Source organism: Microcaecilia unicolor, chromosome 5 (genome assembly GCF_901765095.1).
Source record: "Microcaecilia unicolor chromosome 5, aMicUni1.1, whole genome shotgun sequence".
NCBI lineage: Eukaryota > Metazoa > Chordata > Amphibia > Gymnophiona > Siphonopidae > Microcaecilia > Microcaecilia unicolor.
This window is the reverse complement of record NC_044035.1, coordinates 301,611,399-301,623,989: the sequence shown is the minus strand read 5'-3', so window position 1 is coordinate 301,623,989 and position 12,591 is coordinate 301,611,399. Positions and strand designations below refer to the sequence as shown.

Below are 12,591 nucleotides of genomic sequence, written 5' to 3'. Positions count from 1 at the left end.
TCTTGTTTGCCAGAGGGATTAAATACTTATTTCCCTCTGCAGAATGCAAATAAATTCATATACTTTCCACAATGTGATTTTCCGGATTTAATTTGTGATGTGCTATCTCTCACTGTTACCAATAACCTACCCTTCAATTATGGGCTGCTCATGTCTTTGTCAGTGGGCAAACTTACAAAATCAGCAAGGGATCAAATACTTATTTCCACCACTGTATATGTGGATTTTCAGTACCACTACTTACACGTTTTCTGTTCCTGAAAAATCTGCATAACATTTAACGTATCTTATTTGATTAAAGTTAGGCTGTTGTTCCAATTTCATATTTGGATACCTGCTGCTCTTTGGTTGTATCAAAAATACAGGTTTTATTATAAGCTGCTAGAGCATGTCAGTTCTCCTCTTACCATCAAAGAAAGTAGCAGGAGTTTAATATGGACATGAAGGATATGAATTAAGTTTGGCTCACTGATGCTTGAGATTTTCATCTAGCTTAGAGCACCAGATGAATTTGAAATGTCTTAGGGCCCGAGGCTCAAAACTCCGGCACTAGAGGCAAAAGTGTACATCCCATAGTGCAAGATCAGTGCTGAAAACTAGCCCCCTAAAATCCCAAAGCAAATGGATACAAATTTTATGCACACTAATAAAGCGAAAGCAAGAGTGAGGAACATGACTGATGCATGTGCACAAGAGCTGCACTAGGCAAAACAGGACCTGCAAGAGCACATTGGCACCCTTCCCCCATGCCATGAAATATAAGCTCCCCCCCTCCTAATTTTTGCAGTGTAAATTCCCTCAGAGGCTCGCATCAAAGCGCAGGAAAACAGGCACCAGTACTCGCCCTCAACCCCGGCTTTGCTCGGACTCGGACATTTTTTCTCACTATTGGCACTACAGGCGGCACGGGCTTCTTTATCTTTTAAAAAAAAAGCCAAAACCCGGCAATTTAATATGAAAAATGCAGATGAAATCCTCTCCTCAAAACCTGAATGCCATCCCTGACCTGGCAGTGTGTTTTCGGCATTAAGGCCAGTGTTAGTTTCTGCGTTGCCTTCTGAGCATTGGCGTGAATATATAATCACCTGTTTTAAATCAATTTCAATTCATTTAAATACAATTTGCGCTGATCTTCAGCGCACAGGTTAGCACGTGTGCTGGAAGGTTTTTTGCATGCTGCACACATCAACATGCACGCAGTTGCAGTACTAATCGTCCTCGCTCCGGCATTCGGTTTTGAGCGACTGGCCCTTAGGGCTGCTGGGCAGAAAAGTAATTGCATTTGAGAAGTTGAATTCTGACTCCTAACATCTTTACTCTTTTACCACAGAGGCTAAGAGAGATTAACAGCATGATCAGAACTGGGGAAACCCCAACAAAGAAACGAGGCATTCTGCTAGAAGATGGAAGTGAATCTCCTGCCAAGAGAATTCGCCAGGAAAATTGCCCAGCATTAGTACGAAGATTACAGGATGTAGCTAATGACAGAAGTTCCCACTGAGCTCCATCAGAGATTTAATGGTTCAGTGCTACATACAAAAACCAAGATAGCCATACATCTTGGACTAATAATAATGCATTGGCGTGCCTGGCTTTCTTTTTTCCCCCCATATGGTTTTGGGGCCATGTCACCTGATTTAGATCAATGCCCCTGATGTGTCATCTATTGTACTGGGATTTTCCTTCTTGAATTTACTGATGCATCTCTGTTGTTGGTGCTACATATACCATCTGTAACATGAAAAGCGTATGTTCTGTGATTTGTGTTTCTTCTAAACTGTGCCAATTTTAGAGATACATTCTAGTCCATGAAACAGTCTGTTGTCCTGAGAGTATTGCTGAAAACAGATCTATTTTTTCTGCGAATACCATCCTACATCTTTTGTAATAGGGCATGGCTTAAGGTAGCTGGTCTCTCCCTTCTTCCCGTGATAATTCTCACTTCTTAAAAAGGAACTGTCAGCTGCTGTTTGAAATTTACGATTTCAAATAAATTGATAGAAAATTAACATGTTTATACATTAGAAATAAATTGTAAAACTCTGTTTTAAGAAAAAAGTCATTTTACGATTGGAGTATATTAGCAAGTTACATCCATACAAAGCCTTCAGACCAACTGCAGTGATTTCTTTGCCATTTACAGATGTGCAGGTTTTAAGTGATATGATATTACTATAACTAAATACTGATATTTCTTATGATATTCTTTATATACTGCCTTTCTGTTGGTTCTTAGTTTCTTTTAGCCTGACTTTCTCTGTCCTAAGAACAGGTAAACACCTCCCCCAATAGATGAAGCCATTATGTTTGTTTTGATATTTCAGTTGGATGTGTGTTATCACACCAAACTAAGATAGACAACATTATGATATGGGAGCAGTTTTGGTTCATCTGAGTTCAAGGTAAAACATAAATTGTATTGATGCCCTCTACTGGCAAAATCAGGCAACAGCACCATTGTTTTTTTGTAGGGGAGAAGAAAATTTCAGATTTATGTAAGTACGGTATGAAATGGAGGGTAAGGCTCCATCAGCGGTCTGGAAATACACAACTCTGACAGTATTCTAACTCATACAACTTCTAATATGGCTTTGGCATGGGAGGCAGACATAATCCTCTTTACTGACCGTCATGTTCTCTGTTTTTAAGAAAAGCTGGGACGCACCTAAGTAAACCTTCTAAAGGAGAAGTTTTCAGACATTGGAGCTCTATATGCATAATACTTGTTCCCATATTCTGAGAGCTGAGGGCATATATTGTGGCCCTACGCACTGGATTGTTAAGGGCATTTATTGCTCATCCAGATGAGCTTCTCATACCCTCCCTCAGAGCACTACCAGCCTTTTTATAATATTTCAGTATGCTGAAATAGCAGATAGGGCAATGACCATTTAGCCATTTAGCATACACAACTTTAGCAATGAAAAGTTAACTGGGGAAATGTGGTATTTCAATACTGTTTATTTTTCAATATTCTTGATAAAACTTTTAAATATTTTTTACAAATGCAGTACTTTGGTGTGATAGAGTAAGAATAGAGTAGAATAACCCATGATATTGTTTCTTTTATATTTTGGTACTGCTTGGGAAATTTTAAGAAAACCTAATAGACATTTCAAGACTGGGGCCTCCTTTCCTGCATTCTAGTGCAGGACAAAAATGGTGATTTCTTAATTTAGTGCTGTGTATGTGCAGGTTTTGGTTATTTTCTGTGAAGACATGCTGTGAGAGTACCTCAAAGGTACACAATCATTCTGCTCATTTTCCTTTAGAGTGTGTATATGTGTGAGAAATGGGAAGGAGGCAACAGAGTGCAGCTTTCATAAGAATACATGATTTTGTGTACATGTGTATTGCTGGGGTTGAAAGTTAATGGGGGGGGGGGGGGGGGGCTAAAATACCTCTAATGGGGAATTTGGATGTATGTGTGTGCTGCTTTCTCTCTGATACATCTATCACCCTGCCAACATGAAAGCTTATCTGCCAAGCTTATCTGCCAGTAGACATTATGCACTCTGCTGGCTGAATATAACCACAGCAGCCAGCATGGCAGAGATGGCTTTAAATAGTCAAAATGTAAAACTTGCAAATGTTACTAATTTGCTGCTTGCTGTTCTGCTTCTTCCCCTTTGGCTTCTAATTTAGAAGAGAGCTTCTAGAAACCTTGTTTGCTGAAACATTACCAAGCAGCTGTGATGATGTAACATAGTAGGTGATGACAAATGAAGATTGAAACAGTTTAATCTGCTCAATAAGCTAGTTGGGATTGTAACTGCTGCTTGGTTTACCTTAAATTTGCCTTCCGAGACACTCATGTAGCCAAGCTAAAGTCATCCTATAAGAGTTCCTAACCAGCTTTTTCCAGTCATTCTTATTGTTCTTGCAAGGTCTCCTGTGTAATTATCTGCAACAATAAACATTTTCCATTTTAATATTTATTCCTTTCTTAGGTGATGTATATTCCCTCTATTCTTCAGGACTATCATTTTTCTTTTGCTTATTTAAAGCACGTCTTTATGTCCTCTCCTCAAGAGTAGCATTATTAATGTACTGTAGCATACAGTATTTAACAGTACCTCAAGCATCATGTCACTGATCTATCTTGCACCTGAGAACCCTTTGCCAGATGAGCAATGTACACATGGGGAGAAAGCCAACTAAGCTGATGCCCAGGTTATGTTTTACAGCTCTGTACAATTTTGTCCTCTCTGAGCTGTTAATTCTTTGTTTTTCTTTTTTTGTATTGTTTCATAGTTTCTATGAGTGTGTAAGATATACCTAAATGAGTCATTCACAAGGAAATAAAGTGCATCAGGATGCCTTTGATGTACATAGTATAGGTCCAGCAATTTCAAAGTGCATAAATGTATGTATACACACTTTAGACCTGAGTGTGGAAACAATCAAATTCTGGATATTTTATAGCTCCTCAAAAGCATAAATCTGTTCTGAAGATAAAATTACACAATTAGATGTAGCATTGAGGGCTTTTTAAAAATGTAAAACAGATCAATGTTTTCACTTTTCAAACTGCTAGAGCAAAGGAGATTCCATTTTAGCAGATAATGTAAATCAAATCAGAAGGAAAATAATGGCAAACCACAGAAGGTTTAAATTCTGTTGTACATTTACATTGTCAAATAGAAAAGCAAGTTACTGAGTAACTTTCATAATTGTAATAAGTAACAATGAAATACTGATTCTAAGACAACACAAAAAGTGTTCTATTTCTGCAAAGGTGAAAAAACGTATTTATAATTAAAAAATGTAAAAGATGCTTATTTGTTGCTATACTGTAATCTTTCTATGAAGATATATTACAAATTGCCAGTTTTGCAATAAAGATCATTTATAAATTGAACAAGGGAAGCATTCTTTTGTTTTTCTTATTTGCTTGCTGCTAAAGAGTTTTCCCGCAAACCATGTAGAGTGTTCTTGTCACCATTTGATCACACATTTTCTAAAGAATTGACAGAACCAGCTAGATTTTCCAAACATTTATTTAATCTTTATGAAAGCTATTATTCTTTTTCTATTATCTTTTTATGGATTATTGTTTTGAAGTTCAAAACAATAATCATGGCATGTTATATGCAAGATCTAAATAGTGCTGAACTATGGAAATCCATATAAAGGAATGCTATAGTCTTAAAAGAGCATTCTTTCCTACTGCTCATAGTATGCTTTTCTCAGCAACTAAACATTGTGGCATTTATTTTAAAATGAGGACAAAAGTAGGCTACCTATCTTAAATCAGTGATGTTACTTTCAGCTTTCAAAAATAACAATAGAATGAGTCTGATGTCACAGTGGGTGGTTCATCTAGAATCCAATGATCACCCAAATAGTATGGTTCAGTATTAGGGCACTGGAGATGATGGGTCTTTCAAAACTGAAGGTACTAGACCAGGAAAAAAAGCTTTTGTCAAGAAGGGAGAGTAATGGGGAATGACAGGAGGAAGTACAAAAGTGACTAGAAGGGCAAGGGGAGGAATATGTAGAGGCGGCTGAGAATAAACTGGAATTGCTTAAATCTGTTTACTGAGAAAGGCCTGGGAATACGACCACAGTAGATTGACACCAATGGAATTGAAGTAAACATCAAACAATTTTCAGAAGATTTCTTAGTGAGGAATTGTGTAAAGTTAAACAAAGCAATAGGGCTAGATGGGATACATCCAAGGATATCAAAGGAAAGTTCTGGCAGCTCTGCTGTCTGATGTTTTCAGCACTTCTTTAGAGTTGGAAGTGGATCTTGAGAATTAGAGAGATGCAGATGGAAGGAGGAATTTGGAAACTACAGACTGGTTGGTCTGACCTAAGTGGTGAGTAAATTAATGAAATATTACTTGACATTCCCTCTGTAAAAATGAATTTGAAATCTGTATGGGAATGTTCATTAGCATTTCAGGGAGCTATAATATGGAACAGTATATGTGCTGCAATTCGTTTAATTACGAATATTTCCTTTCATAATGACAAATGCATTAATTTTCATCCTGGTATCCTGATGCCATGGTTTAGGATACATTATGATAGTGATTGTATAATGGATTGTTTTTTTAATGTGAATTCTTTCTGGTTGGGAATTTCTCTTACTACTTTTTTAAAGTATCTTTATTAATGCAGAGAGACAAGTACAACAACACTTATGAAAGAAAAAAACATAACAAACCCCTGCAGTACAATATTGCAAAGCACACTGTACAATTGCATGGTACATATGCGCATTGTCTCCTTGCCTTTTCTATTCCCCCCCTCCCCAAACCAATAAAATTAAAATAAAATCATAACCCACCCTAAAGCAACCTGCCCCCTAACCCCCCCCCCCCCCTTCTTACTGTCTGCCCATCAAGGTATCATCAACCTCTTCTATAGTGCCAACTGGTGTTAGCAGAGATAACGCCCTTCCCCATAAATCACACTGGCACAGCCCTAGAGAAGTAGAGAACTTAAGTGAGTTAAGGACCCAGTTTGCCATTTCCCTCATAGCCCCTTTCCAAATAACCAGAGAAGGTGCCATGGAATCTACCCAGGCCCACAGAACACATTTCTTTGCCAATAAAGTTGCCAGCAAAATGAACTTGCACTGGGCTTCTCCCAATCCCCTACTCACGGAGAGAGGCTGCACACCCCGTCAACACAGCTGAGTACTGCCACTCTACTGTACACTGCAGAACGTCTTCTATGGCGTCCAGTGCACCTATCCATAGTGGTTGTAGAGACAAGCAGTCCATAAAGGAATGCAAGAAAGTTCCCACACAGCTTACACTTATTACAGACATCATCATCCCATAAACCCATGACCTCCCCGATCTCTTTGGTGATGTGCACTCTATGTAAAATTCTATACTGAATATCTTGCAATGCAGCATTTGGAGTCACTAATTCGAGGCCTTGAAACACCGCACCCAGCCGCCCAACCGTATCCCCACTCCATACTTCCGCTAACTTTAACATATAAAGGGCTTTCTTATTGTCTCGGATCAGTTGGTACCACTGCAACAACCTATTTAGGCTAGGGGGCAACTGCAAAAAAAACTTAGTCCAATGTTGTGAAGCCCACTGGCATCTGACATCTGCGTTCCACACACAGCACATAATCCCTCGCTTGAAGATAAGCAAAAAATTGTGAAGTAGGGATCATCCATGCACGCCTAACTTGCTCGAAGGATGGAAATGTCCCCCCATAGATGCCGAAAATGCCCTAAGTACAGATATCCCCCCCTCCACTTATTAAACACTGAAACACCTAAACCTGCAGGAAAAGCAGCATTACCCAGCAAAGTCAGGAATGGGCTAGGTCCTCCAGCCGCCCCACCGTGCCCCCTCCACCACAACCAAGCACACTGCAAGGCCATCAAATATGGGTTCCCCACCGCCTTAACTACCCGCTTCATCCCCCTAGATTCCAAAACAACAAAAGAATCGTCTCGACCACACCAACTCCCCCAAAAATCAACAGGAGAAAAAGAAAACCCACTTCCCGTATGTAATTCATGAATTCAGCGCATTAAAGCCGCAACATTATAGGCCCTCAGGTCCGGCACACGAAGACCTCCCTGCCCCCTATTATGCGTCAGCTTTGCAAAGGAAATCCGTGGGCACTTTGCATGCCAAATAAAAGAGCTAGTCAAGCGCCAAAACAAGTCATCCTCTGATTTACGGATCCACATTGGGAGCATCTGTAGGGGATAAAGCAACTTGGGCAGCAAAACCATCTTGACCAGAGTGACCCAGCCCATAAAGCTCAATGGGAGATCTCTCCATTGATGACATAGGCTGGATGTGATTAGGAAGCTATCTAGCACATTTCTTCCATAGACCCACAATGGCTCCGTGCTAAGATAAACTCCAAGATATTTAATGCCCACTTGGGCCCAAGTTAAAGGAAAAACTTGCAATGCAGCGCTAGCGCACGGACAGCTTACAGGGAGTGCCTCTGACTTCCCAAAGTTGATACTAAGGCCTGAAAATGCCCCAAACTCCTGGATGATGGCCATTACCAGTGGCAACGTAAAGGTTGCGTTATCCAGCAACAGTAGCATATCATTTGCAAACACATTTATACGATACTCCTCACCCCCCACGGCGACCCCTTTCAGAGCTGGGTCCTGCCGAATTCTAGCTCCCAACGGCTCCAACGTCAATATAAAGAGCAGGGGAGACAAAGGACACCCCTGCCTGGTGCCTCCTTTAAGTGACAATGGCTCTGTAAGAGAATCATTGATAATGATTTGGGCCGTTGGATTGCTGTAAAGGGCTCGGATCCAGTTCAAGAAATCGCCATGAATACCAAAACGCTACAGCACCCAGAACAGATAATCCCACACCACTTTATTGAAAGCTTTTTCTGCATCCAGGCTTGCCAGAATTGCATCTCCTGCCCTTTTCCTCCCTTCAAACAAAATACGACTCGCTTTTAGAATGTTAGCAGAGGCAAATCGTCCCTGAACAAATCCCACCTGATCCGAATGAACCAATTGAGGAACCAGTGCGCCTAACCGGGCCGCCAGCACTGTCACCAGGATCTTAATATCCTGATTAAGCAAAGAAATAGGCCTGTAAGAGCCCACTAATTCCGAATCCTTTCCTGGTTTTGGAAGAACTGTGATGTGGACATGATTTAACGTTGGCACCATTACTCCACAAGACCCAACCGCCTTACACATAGAAATAAAGGAGGGAATTATCAAATCTTACAGTAGTCCGTGCCTAAGCCATCTGGGCCTGGGGCTTTTTGATGACTTGCTGGATTTCTTTCCCTTGCAGCGGCGCATTAAGCCACACTCATTCAATAGTTAGGGAGGGGAGCTTCAACTTATCAAAACAATTTATACATTTGTCCTCAAAAAACGATCCCTCACCATAAAGAGATGAGTAAAAACTAACAAACTCCCTTTGTATGTCCTCCAACCCCGTGCGCACAATTCCCCCCACATCCCTGAGCTTACTAATGTGAATTTTGCAGACCTCTGCTTCACCAGAGAAGCAAGAAGCTTACCCGTCTTGTTTCCCCACTGATGCAGTTTATATTTATACAACTTTATGTTGTAGATTGCCTTAGAATTCAAAACCTCCTGTAATTGTTTCCTACAATCTGTATAAGTCTTCCTCGCAGCCTCTGAGGGGGAAAGAATGAAGAGTCTGCGGGTATCTCTCAGTCTAGCTGGGAGATCTGTAATCTGAGATTCTCTGTGCTTATTTAAAGACGCTATAATTTTTCTGCGAAGCACCGCCTTTGCAGCCTCCCAATATACTCAAGGTCCAACTGACTGCATATCATTATCAGCCACATAATCTAACCAACTCTGCCTAAGATAACTGCGAAATTCCCTATCCTGATATAAGGCCGGATTCATGCGCCAGCAAGCTGAGCCTTTCCCCTTCTCCCCACTGCAAATTGACCCACACCAGAGCGTGATTTGACACATCCAGCTCCCCAATTCCCGCCTGGACTGCTATTCGGGTTAAGGAGTGGGACACAAGCAGATAGTCATGGCATGCATGAACTCTGTGCGGGTGTGAAAAAAAAGTATAATCGTGTTCATCTAAAAGATGAAGGCGCCAGATATCCACCAGCTCTAGTTCTTTGAGTACAAAGTTCACTCCATGCTCCTCATGATCTTTGCTTGCCTTCTTAGGAGGTCTACAATCTATCAAAGGATCACTAGTTATGTTGAAATTGCCTCCCAGGATAAGCGGGTAATCATCAAAAGTGGCCAGCTTAGCTGTCAGCAGTGTGAAAATTTTTTGAGAGTAAACATTAGGTGCATAAATACTGCATATCGTCACTTTCACACCCTGAAGTGACTCCGCCACAATGATGAAGTGACCTTCTGGGTCCTGATACATCCTGTGCATGCTGAACGCAACAGACCTCCATGTCAGTATGGCTACCCCCCTCTTTACCATTATAGGCTGCAAAAAATACATCACCCACCCAGTCCTTTTTCAGTTTAAGATGCTCTGATTTCCCCAAATGTGTCTCCTGCAGCAGAGCTACGTCTGCCCTCTGCCTCTTAAGTGCCTGCAAAATGTTGGTGTGCTTTATGGAGGACTGCATGCCATCAACATTGAGATATTATCTTAAGATCAACCATGGGTCAATACCACCAAAAAAAGTGCCTGCCAAACATCCAATCAACACACTAAGGTTCAGAGAACCCCCCAGCTGGGTTTCCAAACAATCGCACACTCATGCGCCCAGGACATCTCACAAAACCATATCACTGTGGAGCAGAAGCTTGCATGCTTGCCATTCTAAATACTGATACACCGGACAGTACTTTCCCGCCTTCCCAACCATCCCATACCCAAACTCACAACCCCTCCCCCCCCCCACCCCAAACAAAAACCAGCTGCCACTAACACGACACATAAAACCCTCATACTGCACCCGTTCACACCAATCACTCCCCTCTCCTCACCACCAACCCCTCCCGCACTCCCTACTCCCTCAACCCTCCCCCTACTCTCATAACTAGCCCCCCCCCCACATTCAACTACAGATCTTAACAAAACAATACTTGCTGACATCTTGAAACTTCTGTATGTTGGCATCATGCAGCAGGGTCTCAGCCCTCCAGCAAAGTCTGTTTTTGAGGTGCCCAGAAAAAGTAGTCAGCCTCTCCACCACTAGGTCTGAACGCCACGACTCAGATGATTTTTACTGATTGAAGTCCTGATCTGGATTCCCCTGTTGAAGGGCCTCTCTCAGAAACCACAGCTCCTTACAGCAAAACAACACTACAATCTTTCAAAGAAAGTTTCTAGCTCCGTGGGCTCTGTAAAATACAACATTTTGTTGTCATGCAGGACCCGGACTTTAGCAGGGTATAACATCGCAAAGCAAATACTCCTTATCAAAGAGACGCCTGCATTGACGACCCATAAGTTTCCTTTGATTTGACACATTCACAGAATAGTCCTGAAACAGAAGTATTTTCTGCCCTTCATATTCGGTGCTTCTTTTCTCCCTGTACGCCTGCAGCACTCTCTCCTTATCTGAGTAATTGAAGGTCCTAGCCAGCACCTGCCGTGTCCTTCGATCATCCTCTCGTGCCGTACCCACTCTATGGACTCTCTCCGTATGTAGTTCACCTCCTTCAAACTGCAAGCCCAACTGCACGGGTAACCACTGTTCCACTAGCTTCCGTAGCTCTTTATCCTTTACCGACTCAGGAATGCCAATAAGTCTAAGATTATGTTTCAATCATTTTTATTAAGTTGACATAATCAGCTGTAACATTTCACACAACACAAGTAAGTTCCAGAACAGCAGTTGGCATATCTTCATATTTTGTATTTTTATTAATATTAGTAGTTTCCCCCCCCCCTAAACTACTCCCCCTCCCCTTCCCCCCCCCCAAAGCCTCCCCCCTTTTCCCTTCTATGTCCAATAACAAGCAGAGGTTACAGGAGCAGCAGCAATGGGGATTATAGGTTCAATACCTGTCTCTGGACCATTGGGGTCAAGGTTTCCCAAAAGGGTGCCCATCTGCATTCAAATTGTTGTCTTATCTGTGGCTGGTTCCGCATTGCCAGATGTTCTGTACATAAAAGTATAAGCATTTGAGTTTGCCAATATTGCAGTGATGGTGGTTTGTTCCCCAGCCACTCCTGCAGGATTGCTTTTTTTGCTACTACTGTAGCTCTTTTTTTACAAAGTCTGTGTATCCCTTCGGCGTTGGCTTGCTTAGCCTTGGGTGTCTAAAAAGCAAGTCTAAGATTATTTTGCCGACTCCTGTTTTCATGGTCATCCACTTTCCGAGCCAGCTGTTCACACCTTTGCTCTAACACTGCAATTCTCCCGCTTGCGCTTTCTGCACGGTCCTCCTGGCTTGATACCTGCTCCTCCACTTGCTGCAGGCGCACACCCTGCCTTTCAAGGGAGTCTCTTATTTGGTCCAAGGAGGACTGAATTTTAGACAACTTATTTTTATTACATTTACATTTGTACCCCACGCTTTCCCACTCATGGCAGACTCAATGCGGCTTACATGGGGCAATGGAGGGTTAAGTGACTTGCCCAGAGTTGCAAGGAGCTGCCTGTGCCTGAAGTGGGAATCGAACTCAGTTCCCCAGGACCAAAGTCCACCACCCTAACCACTAGGCCACTCCTCCACTCCAACTTAGCCTCCAGAACATCCGAAATCTGTTGAATCAGCTCTCGAACAAGATCCGCAGGTAAGCCGGCTGCAGATGAACCATCGTGCGTCGTCGCCATCTTGAGCTGTGTGCCTTGAGTGCTCTGCTTCTTCCCCCGCAGGGTCTTAACCTGATAAACGACAGCTATGCCAGCTATCAGTATCCCGCAATCCGCCTCAATGAATGAGCTTACTTGGTTAAACTCAGTCAGCAAGTCTAGAACCCAGGTCAGGGGCTTTAATGCAGGTAAATTAGCAGTTTTCAGGGCATTGGGAGCAGAGCCGGGCTTAGAAGCGTCCGCTCAGCTCTGCCGCATCACATGACCCCCCCTCTTACTACTTTGTAATCCACTTTGCACTGTTAGGTTAAAAGCGGAATAGAAATCATAGAAATAGCGGCCAAAACAGAGCATAGTGCAGCTTCTGGGATCCAGTACAGTAT

General features: G+C 42.2%; 1 protein-coding gene across 1 annotated transcript in view; it reads left to right on the top strand.

Moving 5' to 3' along the window:
- RBL2 (RB transcriptional corepressor like 2) overlaps nt 1–4,492 on the top strand; it is a 201,350-nt gene extending 196,858 nt beyond the window's left edge. Inside the window, 1 exon segment of the mRNA XM_030204318.1 lies at nt 1,331–4,492. Coding sequence (XP_030060178.1) covers nt 1,331–1,501 — 171 coding nt within the window. The 3' untranslated portion in view covers nt 1,502–4,492.
- The last annotated feature ends 8,099 nt before the right edge of the window (nt 4,493–12,591 follow it).